Raw genomic sequence first — 19,719 nt, 5'->3', positions numbered from 1 at the left:
GGAGTCGTGAAGGGACCATCGCGGTGGACAAAAAGGGGAGATTCTTTTCGTTCGAGTACACTTAAGTATCGACCGCCAATGTCTTCCAGTCACTCCGCGGAATAACTCCGAAATTCCCCGAGAGCTTTTAGGCCCGATTTATAGACAGCATCCGAGGAACCCGACCAACCCAAACCAATTTCTTTCACCTCCGCCGTCGAGGTGCCGTCTAGAAGTCGAAACTAACGATAAGCTAGACACACTTTTGTATAACTCGAGGCGTAAATGAAAACCGAGGATACGTCGTAGGTGAATTTTTCTAACGATCCCGTTTCGGAAGCTCGTACCTTGGCGGTACTAATGAAAAAGTGAAATAAGAAAACGTAGATTTGTATCGAGAATTACACACGTAGTGGATGTACCGACATATCGTTAGAGGTGCTTTGGCGATAGGGGGCTAAATATCGTTTATACAGAGACAGAAACACTCCACGTTCCGTTGAGCTGAAATGTATATAAGTACCGGCTTTGCGAGACCCTCTGTAATTGAAAGGGGCGAGGATTTCTTTTAGCCGTAAGAGATGCCGCTAATTAATTAACAGCCTCAACGTCAAGGCGATTTTTCGCGGTCTAACCGAGAAATGTAAATGTAGCCTGTGGTCAAGGTTGTGAAATGGACGAACAGCCTCCGAGGTGACTAATGACTAGTTAGTGTACAAGCTGTAACGATACCATTAATACACGTGTTGTTTAGCACGAAGGCTGAGCCATAAACTGTGTGCGCTAATTTCTGTGCTGGAAAGAAACGAAGGAGGAATAATTAAATTAACTTAGGTCATTGTCACATATTTCAAAATGTGCTACCCATCCTCGGAGGTCCTTTTCGTCCTTTCCCAGATACTCGATCCATTCATTCCACCGTTTTGAATTCGGTGTGGAACCACCCCAGTGATGCTCCCCTCGAAGGTTAAAAGTTCCCACGTGCGCATGCGCGATGTGCATCCCTCTCCACAAATATTAAAGGCTCTATTTCGAAGCATGCGCAATGCTGTTCTCGAACTGCTCTGCAACGTTAGGTTCGTAGGAGAAAACAGTCGCCGTGAAGACCGTCCACATGACGAGATGGCACGACGTGATAAAACAGAAGAACATAAAAGCTCGTAAACTCGCGAGAGATCGCAAACTAGCCGTGCACGTCCGATAAGATAAGAAAAGCCCATGTAACGTGAAAAAGGAATCGTCTAAAAAAAAGTATCTCAGTACTCGGGGCATAACGATGAACGTGAACTGGACATTCGTAGCTCTGGAGGGATCGGGATGGTTTTAATTATCGAGATTCGAGGAATTAATGGGGCTCGATAAGTGCGAAGAGATTTCCAAGATGGCGGAGGGTGAGCTCGGGGGCGTAGGAGAGACGCGCGCTTGAATTTCCGAACTGCGAGCTTAATCGAGAAGGTAAGGAGAGGCGTGGGGATGAAAATTGATTCAGGGGAAGTGGAAACGTGAAAAGATGGCTGGAATAACGATTAGAGATGGTCCCAGTGAGGTTTACGAGAGAAGGTTTGCAGATGCGCCGAGGGCCGCCCGGCATCCCCGATCGCCGGATCAGCCTATTAAACGAATTAAGTCATATCAGAACCTGTCTGCGGCTTTCTGTCGACCGGAGATGGCTAACGCGAGTTTATATCAGCGGAGTGTCACGGCCGGGTCGTAAAAACATCGCGTCGTCAAAAAGTAGACGCGTATACACGGTGCATATAACTTTTAAGATGGCGGCCGTCTGACCACGCGGAGGCCGGGCGGCAATCAATATTCTTCAACTTTGCGAGACCTTGCAACCGGTTTGGAAGCTGATTTTTATTCTCGAGGGAAGAAATTCGACTAAACTTAGTTAAAACCTCAACGGTATTATCGCCCAGCCTCTAAAAACGTCAAACTTAGACGCCATCTCTCACATCCTCGACATCCTGCGACGTTATTTCATTCTCGATTTAATTTTTCAAAGACACCGAGTCAGTTTTGAATAAAATTGGTTTTACAGCGGGACGAGAGTGAGTTTTACGTTATTTAGAAGCTGGGGAATAGTGCTTCAGAGCTGACGAATGACACGGGAAGTCGATAGATCCGACAAGCCGGATAACGCTGATAACTACCGGAATTCTCGTTCCGGGCAGACGATTATGGGTGAAGTTGGGCCGATTTCGGACTCGCGGAAAAAGCTGTGCTTCCAGTTGAAGCTTTATATGATCCGTTTCAAGGATAATCAAAGGAATGGTTATTAGCCGTGAAATCGCTGCTCTCGGTTTCCTGGTTAAGCTCAATTTCGTCGGCGATGTTCAATTGCTTTAGTTTTCGTCGATGCCTTATCGACTCCACTTGGGTCAACCATTAATTGATTAATTTTTTTTTTCAGAGCCACAGCCTGGCCTTTGGGATGCTATAGTGGGTTAAGCCAGGATGGACACGTGTTCGCTTATCATGGAGATGACAGTTGGTTCTCAACATCGCTCCCATGCCGGACGATACATATGAAGATCTGTATTACGTTTCTACATGGACGAGTAGACAGCTTTCGCAGCATGCCAGCCTAGAGCGACACCCTGAAGCCGAGACTGCACCGACGTCTTCGGACGTTTTTCCGGAAATTAAGACCAGCCAGAATGAGGAAGAGACTAGCGATAGTCTGCGCCGGAGCGATGCTGCTGTTGGTGATCTTGTCGTATAGCGATAACGAATTCATCCTCAAAATGGCGCCGTTTCTGGGGATATACGCCGAGGGCGATATCTCCTGTTACGACGCAAAACCGACGGACGGGGAGTTGCACGATTTCCACGCGGAGAATGGTAGGATTTTAGATATGTCATGATATGCGGTTAGTCGAAAGTGAGGAACTTTTTTTCACGGTTTCTTTTTTGGATTTTCCAGGGCCGAAGAGCCCGATTCCTGGGAGGAACATCTTCTTTCACGAGACCTCGTGCTTCGGCGAGGACGGCGCCATCCTGAATCCTCGACAAGCCTGTGCGGTAGAATCGGCCGCCAGGATGAACCCCTCGATGATGGTCTTCCTTTTTTACATAAACCCCCTCAAGTTCTCGAATTCTTCCGCCGAGCTGGTGAGACAGCTCTTGAGCTACAAGAACGTGAGGATTAGACGCATCTCGGTGGAGGAATACGTGAAGAACACGCCTTTAGAGAAGTGGTACGCCAGCGGCGCCCTGAAGCGCAGCAGGTGGCCGAGAAGTCACATGTCCGACATCTTGAGGTACCTCACTCTCTTCAAGTATGGTGGCATCTATCTCGACCTGGACGTAGTCGTCACCACGTGAGTGATTAAGGAAATTCAATCGTAACTCGATATTTCAATCACTTGAGATGGATTAAAGCGTCCTTTTCACAGGTCCTTGGAGAGGCTCGAGAATTTCGCAGGTGCGGAAAGCTGGGAATACGTGGCCGCAGGGGTGATGAGCTTCGGAGCGAAGGGCTTAGGTCGAAAGATGGCTGCCGATTGTCTTCAGGACCTCAAACAGAATTTCAGAGGCGACGTCTGGGGCAACAATGGGCCGGGCGTTATCACTAGGACCTTGCAAAAGATCTGCGCCACGACATACGTGAGTATCGAACGAGAAAATGGAAACGCGGTTCCTGTGTTTTTTCCTTCATGCATTTCATGCTAATTTCATGTAATTCGTGGAGTTTTTCATTCATGAAATTCATGCACACTTAACGACTTCAGGCCCGCGACATGACAGCCTCCAGGTGCAACGGCTTCACCGTGTATCCGCCCTCGGCCTTCTACCCGATACACTTCAGAAAGTGGAAAAAGTACTTCGACACCGTGAACGTCAACGAGACGATGAAAGCCCTTAACGGCGCAATGGCGATCCACGTGTGGAACAAATTGAGCAAGTCCGAGACCATCCGCGTGGGCAGCAACGCCCCATACGCTCTGGTGGCCCAAAAGCATTGTCCAAAAGTCTACGAAAACTGCGGGGAGATTTTCTAAAGGGAGATTGTCCCCCAAAAATTCCAAAAGAACTCTTAACTCGACATCGTTCGCGTTCCCTGTTGGATAGACATGCCGAGGACTAAGTAACTCCAGAGAAGAGATATTTTCGAATCACCGACCTTCGCTTTATACCGAATTTAACAAAAGTATAGTATATGTATATTAAATGTATAACGCTAAGTTCACCGGAACTCAGGATTTCTGAATGATAATCAAGGATACGTGCCCATAGAATATCAAGTCGTACCGTTCGACTTTGTTAGCCTAAAGTCCGATAAAGCATTGGCGAGAATTCTTGATATCTTGAAAGTCGTTCTCGTCCGATAAGAGAGGATAATGTAACAAATTATTGTCTCTGTGTCCCGAGGAATGTACTTAGTCAGAACTTGAAGATGTAGTCCCGGACAATAATTGTTGAGCCGCTATGATCGATAAGGATATTTGTCAATGTGTAAAGATTGAGAGTGAGAGAAATATTGTGCGCACATTGCGAGTGACGGTTCATTAATTCATTAACTCGTTAATTCCCAAGTGTTGAAAAAAAAAAAAAAAAGTAACAACGAACGTGTAACAGACCGCTCGTTCTCGAGTACTTTGATGTGACGTGCTGATACAGATCTCGATGGTCCGTGAAATATTTATAATATTTATCGAAAGTTGTTAATTTCGACGCGATCGCGGGGTACTTGGTGTACTTTTTCTTTCTTACTCATCTCGCGCGTGAAAGAGTATCGCGATACTGCCATTTAAAGTTGTAACGCGAGTATAATTGCCAGATTCGTTGGAAATGCCCAATTCTCATTTTTATATTCCACCGATAGCTATTAAGTGATACTCAACGAGATAAATGTGTTCGATTAATTTCCAACGATTTTTAATCTACGAATCTGGCAATTATAGACCCGACTCTGTTTTACAGTACAAAGCACATGCTCGTGATGCACATACACGATGAAGAGTTTGCTTTATTTTTCTATGACTTCGCCGAATAATTGTAGTACTTTATTATTACTTAGAGTACATTCCTAGATCTATCGGTTTCGATTATTTCATCGAACTCCGCGTCTTTCTTTTGTGATTTAACCCGATAAAGGCAGGGTATAGGTGGAATGCTTTTAAGTTCCTGAAAATAGAGAGACATTCCTCGCTTGTACGGTACTCTTAAACGATTTTCGAATACTCGAAGATTTTCATAAATAAAGGACAAAGCTGTATTCAGTTACTTTTGCTACTCGTGCGTGCGATTAATGGAATGAATAAAAATAAAGAAATTTCTCGGGCCCTCCGATTATTCGTGGAGTCGCACGTGACGTCTCGAATGGTCGGGGAGAAATCGGAGTCGGGGGAAAAAAGGGGAATAAAGGGGAATAATTAGCGGATCCCAAGTCTGGATGCAACGAGGTCCGAGCAAAGGCCGAATAACGAAATCGCGAATCCTATAATTAGTCCGCGAGTTTCGGCCGTCCGGATCGCGACCGACCGATTCGTAATCGTTCGTCGCGATAACGGAGGGAAGGAGGAGAGGATATTCTCGATATCTCCTCGGATTTCTCTACTCTCTGGCCGGGGTCGTAGGTCGGGTCCGGAACTCGGTGTATCTCGGTGAAGTAGCTCGCCAGTAACTCTGGTTCTGTGGTACTTATATCGTCCCCGGTCGTCGAGTCCTGGATTTTCGCGTAATTTCGCAGTAGTCGGTCGGAAAAAAGAGTACCCAGGGTATCCAGGTCAAGGATTCTTGTCCGAGGAGAGGTCCTCGACATGGACATCCCCGGGCTGTCGTACGTCTTCAACGCCGGATTCACCCTGGTCGTCGCCGCCTTCCTCGTGCCCGCTCTGCTCGTCAGTTATCCCGGTAAATTAGCCTGAAAATATTATCGACATTTTTCTTATTTTTTATTTTTTTCTTTTTCTCATCACCGTCATCCCGATTCAGACCCGAAAGACATCCTGAATAAGTTAAACGAGCACGAGGAAGGACCTAGTGAATTATATAGAGCGGGGTCGATCAGTACTCGACACGTCGGATCTGTTTGTTATGTCGCCGGCTGATGAGATGTTTCGCAATCTCGCGCCGAATATTCGAATCAAATTAAAAATTGAAATGCTCCGCGTTATCGGGCCCCAAATTAACGAGTTATCGCGCTATCGGGGCACGTTATTGTACTCTTTGTATACACGACCGCGAGACGTGTGACTCAATGAATGGCCCTCGACGACCTGCGATTACAAACCGACCGAGAGGCGCTGCCTTTCGATGAGTACACTCGCTGTACCGTTGCTCTACTAAGTTTACTAAGTTGGCATAATGACGTGTCAATAAATGTGTCATGTCGCGATAAGGCACGACCCTGCGCGGAATGCGCGACAAGTGTCTCTCCCCGGCGATTAGTCACTTCCGATATACCCGGGCGTGCCATTGGCCGCTCTTACGGAAACGGCCACTAATTTACCCACTGAAGTTAATGAACTAATTAAACCGATTCCCTTGAAAGTCAAGAATCCTAAAGAAAAGAACTGCAAACACCGCTTTCCTTCATTTTTCGCGGATTTTCAATTGCAGTGGTGAAATGGTCGCGGAAATGTTGGATCCGCCTGGTGGAGTCGAAGTACCCAAATCGGACAGTCGTGAGAGAGAACAGCATCAGGACTATCCTGGACCAGGGGAGAAACCAGGTGAGTCGATGATGAAATTAAAATTAATAATAAGAAGAGCACTTTATTACCCAAGAGCTTAGCTCCTCGGTTAAGAGGCGATTTTTTAATGGTACCCTTGGAAATAAAGGATGTACGTCCCTAGGCCGTCTACACGCTGCTGCTTCGAGGAAGGTCCCTCGGCGAGGGTATTCGAGGACACCTGTTGCACCTGACCTCGACGAAGCCGTTCCTGCGATGTGCCCTGAACACGAAATGGGGCCTCTACACCTGGGAGAGCCTCGAAGAGTTCTCGGTGGACAATCACCTGATAAATTCGCCGTGCACCTACCGAGGCCGACCTGTCACGGAATTGAACATTCAGGTGATCGAATCACTCTTATCTCCCTCTTCATGGGATTCTAAACCGACCTCCATAATCGATGAATTTTCTTCAGGGTAAAATAGATAGCTAATTTTTTTTACTTCTTCTTCCAGGACCTCGTGAGCGACATAACGTCCAAGTTCCTTTCTCCAAACCACTCACCCTGGCAGGTGCACCTGATAACCTGCCTGCAGAACGGAGTGGAGAGTCAAGTGTGCCTGGTACGGGCGCACCACGTTCTCCTGCGGCAGGAGCAGCTAACCCTGGGGGACTTCCTGCCCCTGAAGTCCACCTCGGAGCCCTGGGCCTGCCAGGCGAGCGAATCCCCCTTCTGCAACCTCTATTCGGCACCCTCGGCCCTGCCGCACCTGCACCAGAAGCTCACCGAGAGCTTCAGCAACAACTGGAACGAGTTCCTCTGCAACAACGACCCGACCGAGCGGCCGGAGATCCTGAAGAAGCCGATCGGCCTCTTCCAGTGTCTGAAGATCGGCACGATAGTGCTTTTGGCGAGCCTAAGAGAGATCACGAAGACCTCCGGCAGGGTGGAGGGCTTCTGGCCGGTCTTCTGGTACTCGGTGGTCCAGCGCGAGGCCCGGAGACGCAACTTCGACGTCGAGGTCATCCTCTGGGCGGCCCTGCGAGCCTTGAACCCCCTGGAGGTGTTCCACTGTGCGTTGCGCTGGCTCTGGTACCTCGCGGTGACCCTGACCCTGAAGACGCCCATCCTGATCCTGCGGGAGATCAAGGCTCTCGGCTCGGCCCAGAAGCACCATTACCCCGAGACCTTGACCTCGGTCCTCGCCTGTTACCTTCCTCTCATCTTCCAAGCCACGATGGAGGTCCTCTCCATCGTCGGGATCGTCGTCAAGGCGCCCGCGGCCATCCTGGGCGAGCTCGTCTTCAGCCACTCCAGGAATAGCAACCTGAGAACCATCACCCCCTGCGGCAGGAAAATCGTATCTTGGTCGGAGAAGGTCGATGTCGAGGTCGTCAGGATGATTTCTAACGTCACAGCGGCATCCGAAGCGGACGTCCTTCTCGCCGCGGTTGTCGGGTCCTTGAAAGAGTATTACCGACACAGAGGACTCCAACCTCCGCAGGATATCCTGGCCACGGCCAAGTTTGTCAGCCAGAGGGCACTTTATGTCAAGAATCACGAAGCCAGAGGACTACTGTGCGTCGCTCTGCCCACCAGGACCCCGCTTTTCGACGACGACCTCATTGAGATCCTTCAGGTGAGGGTCGACCGAATTTTTCGTGGCGTTTTTTTGTTGCCACGAGTGGATCCTTTTTTTCAGGTGATCCAGAGAAATATCCAAGAAGCCAGGTCCAAGCAGAGCGCGATTTATGCCATCACAGCCTCGGAGTCCTCTCGCAGACTCCTGTCCTCCTGCTTGCCATCCTTGCTTATCAAGCTCGTCCTTAATTATCTGACCAGCAGGTATTCCTTATTACTGACCCACGTGGATGGCGATTCGCCGGTGGAGGGTGTGGACGATGCCATTTATTGGAGACCTTTCCAAGGAAATTCCAGTGAGTCTTTTCTTTCTTTTCTTTTTCTGCGCAAGATCCTGAAAATGTGAAAAGGGGATTTTTTAATATGCTTGATTATTTTTTAATCGGCCCTTCCAGGCATGTCGCTCACCTTGCACAGGCATGGAAAGGAAATTCGTCTCGGGATTATGGTGGACGTTATGTTAAGTCATCACGCCGTTATCACGAGGATGTTCCCGAAGGTCCTGCAACACATGGCTCAGATTGTTGGAGTCCCCAGAAGTCTCAGCAGAAGTCCCAGCCCGGATGAAACCAGTCCCGCCATCTCGCCAGGACTTTAATCCTTACCAGGACCCTTATCACTGTCATAAATTTTGCAACTCGATAATAAGGATCGGATGCGTCCTGATCGATGCACCTTTTTTTACGGTAACAATCGACGCGGTAGTACACCAGCGGTCATCCTTGGATTTTACATCGAGTAACCGGGTGATGGCCGGATACTCTACGAGGTCTCAACCAGAAGAAACGAGAGAAGGAGCCGACGACAAGACTGGACAATTTGTTAATATTCTTTTAAACGTGCTCAAAAATGTATGTACTTGCGGTACCTGAGGTATAATAAACTGTAAAATAATTAATGTAATAAAGCAACTTATTGAACGATAACAATGAGTACGTTTAATTAAACGAGTACGAAACTCGGTGCCACCTCCGCGGTTGTCCTATTATCCTGTTACAAGTGGGAAATTTCGACCCCTAAAATTGTTGCCCGCGGAAAACTCCGTGCCACCTCCTCGGTTATCCTATGTTCCTGTTAGAAGTCGGAAATTTCAACCCCTAAAATTTTTGCTCGGGAGAAACACCGTGCCACCTCCTCGATTGTCCTATGTTCCTGTTAGAAATCGGAAATTTCAACCCCTAAAATTCTTGCTCGGGAGAAACTCCGTGCCACCTCCTCGGTTATCCTATGATCCTGTTACAAATCGCCAGAGGTGGAATAAGTATTTTAAATAAATGTTTCTATAAATACAACTCACGCTTCCTCCGTCACCAGAAAATCCAAGACATTTTGAAATTTCAAACGTATTTTAATTTATTTAACTGTATACAGAGAAGTGTTGGGATAAACTTTGTTAATTGAACATGTGACGCATCGGGCAAATTTGGAGAACATGGTGAATATACGTGCATTACAGATTGACGACCAAAACGTACATTAGAGATCTCTAAGAGATGAACTTCTGCGACGAGATGAATAAGGTGTATCGTTTCTATAAATGCGTACAAACATTTGTTAAATACTTTTTCCCTTATATACAGTTACATTATAACTTCGCTGCAAAGCGCTTCGGATCGTTAAGGCAAGTTCGGTTGTAGATTAAAAAAAAAAAAAAACAGAGAAAGACACTTTCGCCCCACCGACAGGCTGCAGTGTCAAAAGTTCTTAACAATAATAATTATTCTACCGAGGGACTTCTTCGAAAATCAGGATATCAAAATCCGAAAAAAGGCGGTATCGAGCTGGACATTTCAGTGCACTTTGTTTTATAGAACTAGCCTTACTATAATTGTCCAATCGGAATTTTCAAGTGAATAACAAGATTTTCCAGAAATGCAACATTTTCGGAACCGCAATGTCTAATACATTTGACTCGTTAACAAAATCAATTAGTATATATGTATATATACATTTATATATCTCTTTTAATTAACATCTCGCGCCAATAGCTATTCCGTTCCTTTGTCGTATTGTAAAATAATTGTCAACATCATTAAGATGTCTAATTTCAACGTCGATCGATACAATCGAAGAATACTTTACAGCTTCATTAAAGACCGGTGCTTCCTCTTGTAAAAATGATCCAGTGATAAGAAACAAGAAAGGCTCAAGAAACGTGTTCAACAATGGAAACACCGGGCATAATGTCATTCGTCAAAATGGTGCACAAACGGAGGGTGGATGCAATTCAGTCGTTAATTACTGTTTAATCGCGTTAATTAGGTGGGATTCCACCCGAAGTTAAACCGTCCTCATTGCCCCCTCAGCAGTCCTTTGTACATAAATATTACGTCATATATCTAAGGTATTTGATTAATATAAAAAGAGGTAGATGATAATAACGGAACTAAAGACGCAATTGAACATCCGTTGTCGAATGACTATTTCCGCCGTCTCGAAGGACGTGCGGATAAATTACAATGCCTCGCAATTATCTAAAAACGACACGGTCTGTGTTTAAGTCACGGCGTGGAAATTGCATTGTTAAACTATCAACACCTTATCTATCGGCAATTCCATTTGATTTACTAACGAGCACCACCGAAACGTTCTGGATTACCACTAATATCTAACTACTACACTTTCCCTCTCGATTCGTTGAACAGCGATTACCGCTGATTAACAACAGTACTTGCTAACAATGTAATGAAAAAAAAAAAAAGAGAATCCGGAGACCAGGTACCGGATTAATAAACTAGGATGCGACATTGAGATTCCTAAATTATGGACATCTCGGTCAACGCGTGAGATTCTTCAGAATTAACGAAAATGTTAATCCAATTCAGAATAAAAAACAAAATGGCCGATTCATCCTCTCGCTTAACAATGCAAGAGAGTCGCGTTTTTTAGGATGTTCCGATAGTGGATTTGTGGATTCGTGGATACATGGCGTTCGGTTATACATTTCAGACCCTGAGGAACCGGGGGTAGGTCAAGTTAATTCGAACTCCTCACGTATCAAGAGCATCCTAAGCCTCGGCTTCCCTATCCCGTTCCATCTCAACGGGCCCGCTGCCCCAGATCTTCCGGTTCTTCGTGAAGGGGACGAATCCGATGAGGAACCCCGCAAAGATGATCCATCCCCCAGCCATGAGGAACGACAGGTCCCAGGTTCCGGTGACGTCGAAGAACCACCCTGCCAGGGGAGGTCCCAATAAATTTCCAATCCCCTGACAGAGCAGACTCAGACCGTAGGCCGTGGTGAACCTCTCTAGAGGGATGAGCTGGACAAGGATGACAGGAGTGAAGCTGAAGTTGCTGGCGAAGAAGAGCCCAAACGCGGCGGACGTGATCATGAGGAGGACGTAGGAACTTGTAAATACGGACATCAAGATGGTCGCCACTCCGCAGGCCAAAAGACATCCGGTGTACGTCTTCGTCACGTTCATCCAGGGCTGGTCTCCGGCCCAGCCGAGACCGATCTAGAAAAAGGACGAATCGGGACGTGGTTCACCTTGAAAAGACCCCCGAAGACGGTCTTCGGGAACCAGAGATCGTTCTCACCATGCCTATAGTGTTGGTGATGCCGATGATGCTGAGGAGGTTGGCGGCGTCGGACTCGGTGTATCCGTTCCTGGTGAGGTGCTCGGCAAGGTAGAAGTAGGGTACGATGAACCAGGTGAACAGCAAGATGGTCGACATGGAGAGCAGCAAGAAGTGGAGCTCCAGGAACATGGAGAAGTCCATCATGCCCTTCAGCAGCTCCAGCAGCTCGCTGTACCACTTCTACAGGTGGGAAATGGGGATAGTGAAGGAAGAAAGGAGAGATAACTCGGACGTACCTCTTCGTTCTCCTTCGCCAGGGTCGTCATGCTGTTCCTGTAGATGTCGGGACAGCTGCTGGCTCGCAGACGATATTTGTGGAGGTTCAGAACGGCCCCTCGATACATCACGGAGTTCCTGTGGACTCGGATGTCCTTGAAGTAGTGCGTGTTCGTGTTGAATTGTCTCCTTAACCAGGGAAGAGAGTCCGTCCTTACGACGCCGCCTCCGAATCCTGGAAGGTGGTGCCTGGATTGGGATTTGGCCCTCTCGGCATCCGCCACCTTGAAGAGTAGTCTCGTTTATCTCCAGCAACGTCTTCCTTCACCTGAGAAGATAACTCACAGCTTGCGCGACTTCTTTGGCGAGTAAAGGGTTGACCTCTTCCAGATCCTTCCTCGACATCCTCCTATTGGCCAAAATTTTACTGGACGCGTTCATGGATCCTGGATGGGAGTCCTTGGCTTGAGATGAAATGGCCTTGGCTTTCTCCGTAGCCTGCTTGATCCTAAAAGTTTCAGCGCCAAGTTTTAAAAATAATTCGATTCCTCGATAACACAAGACAATACCTACTAAAGTGCAGGTTATAACTTAACAAAGAGTAAATTAAAAATAATGAACCACCATGCGGATACAAACCACCCCAGGATGCTAGGAATCGAACCATGCTTGCGTCTGTTATTAGTAGCGTGGATAAAAAAAGGATATAAATGAAATAGAAATAAACTAAAACTAAATTAACGTGTAAATTAATTTAACTTAAATTAAATTAAATATATAAAAGGGATGCAAGATGCAGATATCAGACCAGCCGTGTAACCTCATAGACATGGTGACTCCACTCTTGTTGCAGACCTCTCCACCGACCGAGTCCTCCAATTTCTTGTCGGACGAACTTCGACACAGGAGAAGGCTGGGATAGTTCTCGAGGATAACGTGATAGAGCCTGGAATTGGCCGATAAGGACTCCAAAACCTCCAGAGGAACCTGAGATAAGGCGAAGCACAATCGGTACAGGAGTCTCTGAAAACCTCGTCCTTTGCAACGATAAAAAAAAATAGAAATAAGAATAACCACCATTACCTTCTCACTCTGTCTGACAAAGGTCGGCAAGTTGACGACGCTCCTGAAGGAGGTCCCGCCTTGATTATTTGTCCTGGCCTCGGTGCTGGTCCTAAGACTCTGAAGGAGATATTCGGGAGCCTTGCCACTCTTCAGTAACCTCCTCAGCTCCTCCACTCCAGGAAAGTCCTCGACAGGACTGGCAGCCGACCTCCCACCTTCGGACCTTGCCGAGGACCTCTTAGGAGAGGCAGGACTCTGCTTCTGCTGCTCCAGGATCCACCATTCGGGATCTCTCATGACGACCCCGCAGACGATCATGTTGAAGAAGGTGCCGGCCAGCAAGAGGCAAGTGCCCCTCCAGCCATATTCCTCGATGAAGAAGGTGGTCATAGGTGCGTAGACGAAGGTCCCGATCCCTGTTCCGCAGGCCCCTAAACCTACAGCTAGGGTCCGCTTCTTGTCGAACCAGTACGCGATGCTCACCACCGCAGTGACATAGCACAAGCCCAGACCAAGACCCGCGATGACACCGAAGGTTAAGTACATTACCTCGATGGTGTTGGAGAAGGAGCTGAGAACGAATCCCAGGCCGGAGATGAGGCCCCCGGCGATGGTCATGTTGCGACACCCATACCTGTCCACCAGGGCGGACATGACGGGGCCCGATAACAACGGAACCGCCATAAAGAGGGACCCGATCCAGGCGGTCTTGGACTTGGAGGCGCCGAACTCCTGGAGGAACTCGATATACAAGAGGCCAAAGCTGAAGGACACCCCATCGGCGATCATGGAGATAACCAGCGAGGCCATCACCACGACCCAGCCCCAACCACCGTCAGGGATTTTCGGCTTCTGGCCGGGTTTGTCGCCATGACCTTCGCCGTCCTCCCCGTCGTAAATCTCCAGGATGCTCTCCGACCCGTCTATGGAGTCCCTCCAGGGTCTATCCTTGTTCTGGAACCCGGGATTGCTGATGATCCCTGGTTTGGGGTCGGAGCCCTTCCGGTACACCAAGACTCCTGGTAGTTGGTCGGGATCCTGGGACTCCTTCCGAGACTGATAGGCCTCTTCGGGGCTCTTTTCCGGTACTGGGGAGGTCGGGGAATCGTCCACCGTGCAATCCGTCCCGGGAGTGAACGGGTTCGTCCTGGTGTCCAGATCGTCCGTCAGGTCGAAGTCCTTGTCGGGGCCCATCTCAGGGGAGGCAGAGCTGAGGAAAGTCTCCTTGTCGGGGGATAAGGACTCGAAGCTGCGATCGGTGGTCAGGGCTGGGGTCGAGGCGAAGAGTCGTTCGTTCGCCAGGCTGCTGAGGTCCTCGGTGTTCCCCGAGTCCTTGGACGTGGGGTAGCTGGGATCCTCGGAGGTGAGACCCTCTTGGCTCTTCGGTGAACTGGGGAACACGGTGGGGCTGCCATTGTGCCACCCGACTATCGGAGCCAGTCCTTTCCTGGACTCCCTCGTGTCCTTTGAATCGGGTCCTTTCGGGTATTCCTCCCTTTTTACGTGGGAATCTCTCGATTGACTCGAGGTCCTGGAATATGGACCGCTGCCCTTTTTCGCGTAAAGGCCCTCTTTTCTTGTAGGACTCGTCGCGTCGATGTTGTTGTTGTGGTTGTGGTTGTGGTTTATGGCGGTCTTCAAGGATGTCGGTGGCCTCGGCGATTCCGCATTGCTAGTTCGGCTGGTCTCGCGCAGGAAGTTCCGATTCCTGTCGTCCATTTTCTCTAAATGTAGGGATTCTTCGAGTGGGACCAACGTCGGGGCCAGCCCTTCAGACCGTAGATCTCCTGCTTCGAGGCCACCGCACTCCCTTCTCCTACCATAAGGACCTCCGGATGGGTCTTCGAGCTCTCAGGTGCTCCCGGTCGCCTCAGCATGCACGCTTCTTCGCTGACCTCGACCTGGAGACATTGATTTGCGTCAAATCGGCGTCAAATATTCACGACATGGGGAAGCCTTCCATTTAGGGAGATAAACGTAAGCGGTAATAAGCCTCGTTAAGGTATAAGGTTTCCCTTACATTCGATTCGAGTCAATTCGATACTCTCGTGGGAGTCTTCGAGACCAGGCTTCCATTTATGAAAGAAAGCTATCACTAACGCAAGGAATTATTTTTAATAAATGGTTAAACGTTAAGGGTTATTACAAATTCTCTGCGTTAGTGATTTTGCCGGAGACGATATTAATAGGTACAAATGAAGATTCGGTACTCACCATCGAGGCAATGTTAGGTAAGTGGTAGTGCTCATGCGTGTTTTGGTACGGAAAGGTGCTATCGCTACTGGGTGTGAGCGGGCTAATTATTTCTAACATTAATTACAACGGGTGCATCTAATGCAGAGGAAGGATGCGTCATGCTCGGCATGCCACACGGTGCCCCTAGCTTCCGGATCCATTTTATCCGGCGCCATTAACGCGGCAGTAATTAAAATAAGCACCTCAACTAGGTCACCCTGCGAGTGCCGACGAGGTTGCCTGAAAGTGAAGCGTTAATGCTTTCCTGAAAAATAAACATTTTCCGGAGGCCGAATTAATTGTGCAAAGAAACATACATAATGGTACCTGAAAAACGGCACGCAATTAGTGTAAATAATTGTTAAACGTTAATTATCATTCCATATCATGTCCTTTAGACGGATGCGGTTCGAGTTCGAAAGAGTCTCTGGAAATTCTGAACACCCTCGGGGCCGAGAAACCGATCGGCTTATAATTCGATTGCATCGCAAATAGGTATCGATTAATTGAAATATCGACCTGGTCGAGGGCTTGCGCAAACCTAGTATCTAACGTCCGAAGGACCATAAAAAGCTTGAAAGGTCTGACGTCCGAGAGGCTGTTTGTCGCCGTCGCGATGAAGTGCGTCACGACGTCGCAACCGTCGGGGCCATTTTCCAAAATCTTCCTTCCACTATCTCGACGGCATAATCCCGGTTAATTGCCATCGGATATTTTTTATCAGCCCGAAAAAAGTCTCTCGGCGATACACGTGGATACGCCCCTCCTGGATTCTCAAATTCTCGGCGCTCCGATTCCCAAACCTTAATTAAAAAAATTAGGAAAAAAAAATTACGAAATAACTACTCCGTCCCCTCCTCGAATACCATTTGACGTCAGGTGTCAAGGTCAACAGAAATGTCAGAAAGCTCGGTTTAAAGAGCTTTCACTCCGATTTCCTGCCTTACCCTGTGGAGAATCCTCGGTTAATGGAATCCATGCAGCGCTCGACCGCCTTGTTTCGCGTCTGAAATCGATGAACCACTGACCTAAATCCATCTCAACCTCGGTCTCGGCCAAATTTTGTGAAACCCACCTCGTCCGGAATTGCGAAATTTCCCCGCCACTCCGAAAATAGCCGTCGGGTCCAATTTTAAAAGCCGCGACGTAAATTCTCCTTAATAAAGTCGCAAGTGGTAGCGATTCCATTCACAAGTCGGTCAAGAGTCGCTTGAGGTGTAGTTTGATAAATAATTTCTTTTCTTTTTCGTATTCCAAATCACAGGTGACTTCATTAACGAGTCTGCCAAAAATCACTCGAGTTGTGGTTCGTCGATAATTTTGATGAATAATTTCTTTTCCGTATTTCAGGAAACCGACCTAATAGGCCTTTTATTTCATATTTTCGGGCGAATCGCGAGCAGGACGAGAGCACTTTAATTTCGGATGTTGTTTTAAGCCACGTTAAGTGACATCGTCGTCTTCGTACCCACGTGTTCAATTACACGGCTAACCGGGCCTAAGTGCGCAAGTACACGTTGCCGCGACAAAGAGCGTACAAGTCCGTTGAACTCCATACATGCACGGCGCTTATCGTAAACTGGATTTGAGACGTTATGCCGGATACGCGCCGGATTAATTGCACTACCGAGTTCCGGCGTGCCACCTGGGTCACGAATCGTCGATTAAAGAGGGGAACAAAAAAGAAAAAAAAAATCGTGGCCAGGAAGTTCGACGTAGGACATTGAAAGCGACACGCAAAGCAACCCTAAACTTAACCCCGACCCCTATCGCTCTACTTAGGCACGCGAACTTGCTTGACCCTGTTTTTTAAGAGGAGTCGGTGAGATTGATGAAGACAAAGAGTGGCAGGCCAAGGTTTCCCGGAGTGACCCTTGAAATCCTGGCAGTCATTTACAAGGCAGGATAAATTGCGGGAATATTTGAAGTTACCATTAAAAAAGGGGGCAGGATAAAATCGTGGGGATATCTGACGTGACATAAATTAATTTCGGAAAATCGTGGAAACCGGAAAAAAAAATAGAGGGGCATACGAATCGGATCGGTCGAAAGAGAGGTTAACTCCTAAACCAGATTGAGAAAGATCGGGAAATATTTCTATTTAGGTAAATCAATTGGAGGAAATCGTGGAAACCGAGGAAAGAGGGGAAAGCACGCTTGAAGGGGGGTTGCCCGAAAAGGGGGTTTCTATGGCTACCGACAGATCGATTGCGGCTGCGCCAAGGGTAAAACAGGCAGAAATAATCCTGACATAATCTCGTAAGTCGTTAACCCGGATGCACCCGTTGAGAAGAAACGTGTACTTGATTTAAAAAAAAAAAGTCTGGACGTCTCTCGTCGTTTTCGGCAATAAAAATGGCCATGTCGCGATAACGGGGCCGAGTCGCAGGTGACACCCGGCCGGTAATTAAATTCACCGAAGGAAGAGAAAAGTTGTCAATGCCGATTTACACGTGTCCGTTGACGTCGCACCTGCGTCTAGCCTACATCTAGGGGGACCGTCGACATACTCCCAGTATTTTTAGTAATTCCACGGAGGAGCCTCTCGAATTAGTCGGCCTCGAGTCGCGAGCCAAGATCGCTCGCGCCGACAAAAAAGAGGAAGAAAAAAAAGGCCGATCTATTTGCACAGATTTTGTTTGCGGGAGATAAATCGCAAAACGTCTGCCGAAAAGTTAGGAAACGATTAATAAAATATTCGAGACTCGAGCCAGCGTTTCGGCGTATCGCGCGCGTATCTCGGATAAGGTCCTAGAACCATTAAGTGAATCATATTAATTATCGCCGAAGTAAATTCCGATAGCGACCGGCTAGGTCTCGAAAATCTTGCTCGCCTCGTCTAAGAAGGTCCCCAAAGGTTTTGGTAATTTTTCCGGAGGCCTTGAAACCGTCTCGCGCTATTTACCGGGGAATCGGAGGAGTCGGATCGACGGTGTCCCTTATCTTGTTGGTAGACACCGAGAGAGACGGTCGGCCGACATGTGTGGCTCATAAATAAAAAAGAATTACAACGTTGAACTTGATTCGGAGATGACTAAACCAGGCTGCGTGATTTCTCGGCCTGGCGTGTACCCGACATAATTCCGTACCGTCTAGAGGTGAAAACCAAGAGAATCCAGAATTTCCGTCAACGAGGCATGCAACAACGATTCTCAAAACTAATATATCCAAAACATATTGAATAAAACCAGCCGCGTCCGTCCAAGAGTCCGTTGGATAAAATAAAATCTCGAGAAAAAGATATTCACCTCGCCATGGCGTTCAGTGCTCCGAGAGGGGGAGCCTTAAGGGAGCGAGCCAGCTACCAAAAGAAAGAAGAATCGAGAAGAAAGCGAACTAAAAGAAGAAGAAAAAACGGAGCTAAATTAAGCGGCATCCACGAGCCAGCGTGCGTTAGGTCTGAAGAAGAAGAAAAGAAAAGAAAAAAAAAAAGACAGAATACTGGACCAAAGGGCCGCGAAAAATCTCGACTCACCGCGATGGGTTTAGCCGAGGTCCTTAGGTCGATCTTTGTTGGATAAATAATCTCGGAGGAACCCTCCCCAGAATCGGCGCCGGAGAGTCTGCGAAGCGTCTCAAAAATCTGCCAGAAGTTGGGGCAGGTGGTACCGGAAGTTGAGAGAACCTCCCCGAAGAGTCGGATATATTCCCCTGGAGGGGTCGTCGATCCGGGGGAGCGCGGTTCGATAGGCCTCGACGAGTCCTCGGGACTTCCTGGATCCTCCTGGACCGGCAAGATGGCGGCGGGCGGCGGTATCGCGCGAGTTTCCGCTCTACCGAAGGGTGTAAACCCGGGCGCGCAGCGCTGGAAGTCGCGACGAGTCGTCGAGGAGTACCTGGAGTACACTGAGTCCACGAAGGACGAGCAACCACCTGACCCCCGGCGCATGCCGTCGCGTCCCGTGGTCTTGCGCATTAGCCGGGAACGGAGGCTTGATTTATTGCGGCCCAAAGGGAGGCCGAATGATAGAGCGATAAGACCTGCCGCTTTAACCGCCTGCCGAGGTCCTACAAGAGGACGCGCCTCACCTCGCTACTTCGAAGCCTCGAACCGCGCCCGCGAAGCGGATTTTCGGTGCCCCGTAAAGTGCGTCGCGAAGACCACGAGGGAGCGAGAGAAACCGACGGTTTCGACACGAGGAATCGATTACGACGGTGCCTCCGCTTCGGGTTTATCGAGCGGTCTGGCCGCGCGCTGCCATTATCGCGCCCGCCAGTGCCATCCCGCGGAGTTATGGCGAACTCCCTCCTAGGAATCCGGGGAACCGCGCGAAGAAGGAATTGCGTTTTAGAGCCTGAACTGATTTACGGCCCCATTATGAGTGGTGTGACCTGGTTTACGTAGTTTCTATTGTCTTTAGGGAGCTGTCTAGGAT

The 19,719-nt window shown here is 48.3% G+C and overlaps 3 protein-coding genes across 6 annotated transcripts; 2 read left to right on the top strand and 1 right to left on the bottom strand.

The window, feature by feature from the left end:
- Window positions 1-1,088: 1,088 nt before the first annotated feature.
- Window positions 1,089-5,208, top strand: LOC105701854 (lactosylceramide 4-alpha-galactosyltransferase). Its single transcript, XM_012428975.1, has 5 exons — window positions 1,089-1,434; window positions 2,393-2,823; window positions 2,906-3,302; window positions 3,378-3,588; window positions 3,714-5,208. The coding sequence occupies exons 2-5, from the start codon at window positions 2,640-2,642 to the stop codon at window positions 3,981-3,983; spliced, it is 1,062 nt and encodes a 353-aa protein (XP_012284398.1). The 5' UTR covers window positions 1,089-1,434; window positions 2,393-2,639; the 3' UTR covers window positions 3,984-5,208.
- A 379-nt stretch (window positions 5,209-5,587) lies between these two features.
- On the top strand, window positions 5,588-9,148 carry LOC105701886. Its single transcript, XM_012429025.1, has 6 exons — window positions 5,588-5,838; window positions 6,547-6,659; window positions 6,784-7,002; window positions 7,116-8,240; window positions 8,304-8,538; window positions 8,638-9,148. Exons 1-6 carry the CDS (start codon window positions 5,745-5,747, stop codon window positions 8,838-8,840), a joined length of 1,989 nt encoding a protein of 662 aa, XP_012284448.1. The 5' UTR covers window positions 5,588-5,744; the 3' UTR covers window positions 8,841-9,148.
- Window positions 9,149-9,569: 421 nt separating this feature from the next.
- On the bottom strand, window positions 9,570-19,406 carry LOC105701830. Of its 4 annotated transcripts, XM_012428936.2 has the most exons (8): window positions 18,819-19,406; window positions 18,592-18,679; window positions 13,127-15,009; window positions 12,852-13,030; window positions 12,389-12,551; window positions 12,064-12,327; window positions 11,786-12,007; window positions 11,251-11,703 (listed from the first exon to the last, which is right to left on the bottom strand). In XM_012428936.2, exons 3-8 carry the CDS (start codon window positions 14,825-14,827, stop codon window positions 11,251-11,253), a joined length of 2,982 nt encoding a protein of 993 aa, XP_012284359.1. In that variant the 5' UTR covers window positions 14,828-15,009; window positions 18,592-18,679; window positions 18,819-19,406. The 4 variants fall into 4 exon arrangements, with proteins under 4 accessions (XP_012284358.1, XP_012284361.1, XP_012284359.1 ...); XM_012428935.2 differs by lacking the exons at window positions 18,592-18,679; window positions 18,819-19,406 and adding an exon at window positions 16,291-16,359 and having other exon boundaries at window positions 9,570-11,703; XM_012428938.2 differs by lacking the exons at window positions 18,592-18,679; window positions 18,819-19,406 and adding an exon at window positions 16,291-16,359 and having other exon boundaries at window positions 9,570-11,703; window positions 12,864-13,030.
- Window positions 19,407-19,719: the final 313 nt, after the last annotated feature.

Source organism: Orussus abietinus, unplaced genomic scaffold (genome assembly GCF_000612105.2).
Source record: "Orussus abietinus isolate OABI.00-Male unplaced genomic scaffold, Oabi_2.0 scaffold24, whole genome shotgun sequence".
Lineage (NCBI taxonomy): Eukaryota > Metazoa > Arthropoda > Insecta > Hymenoptera > Orussidae > Orussus > Orussus abietinus.
Note: the sequence above shows the minus strand (reverse complement) of the source record. Positions and strands in the feature narration are given on the sequence as shown.

Coding starts and splice junctions, on each gene's coding strand:
- LOC105701854 (XM_012428975.1), top strand. CDS start 2,640: ATGAGGAAGAGACTAGCGATAGTCTGCGCCGGAGCGATGCTGCTGTTG. Junction 3,303..3,377: donor CTGGACGTAGTCGTCACCAC/GTGAGTGATTAA, acceptor TCCTTTTCACAG/GTCCTTGGAGAGGCTCGAGA. Junction 3,589..3,713: donor AGATCTGCGCCACGACATAC/GTGAGTATCGAA, acceptor TAACGACTTCAG/GCCCGCGACATGACAGCCTC.
- LOC105701886 (XM_012429025.1), top strand. CDS start 5,745: ATGGACATCCCCGGGCTGTCGTACGTCTTCAACGCCGGATTCACCCTG. Junction 6,660..6,783: donor TGGACCAGGGGAGAAACCAG/GTGAGTCGATGA, acceptor GTACGTCCCTAG/GCCGTCTACACGCTGCTGCT. Junction 8,539..8,637: donor ACCTTTCCAAGGAAATTCCA/GTGAGTCTTTTC, acceptor CGGCCCTTCCAG/GCATGTCGCTCACCTTGCAC.
- LOC105701830 (XM_012428936.2), bottom strand. CDS start 14,827: ATGGACGACAGGAATCGGAACTTCCTGCGCGAGACCAGCCGAACTAGC. Junction 13,031..13,126: donor TTGTCAGACAGAGTGAGAAG/GTAATGGTGGTT, acceptor GCCTTATCTCAG/GTTCCTCTGGAGGTTTTGGA. Junction 11,704..11,785: donor TCACCAACACTATAGGCATG/GTGAGAACGATC, acceptor TCCTTTTTCTAG/ATCGGTCTCGGCTGGGCCGG.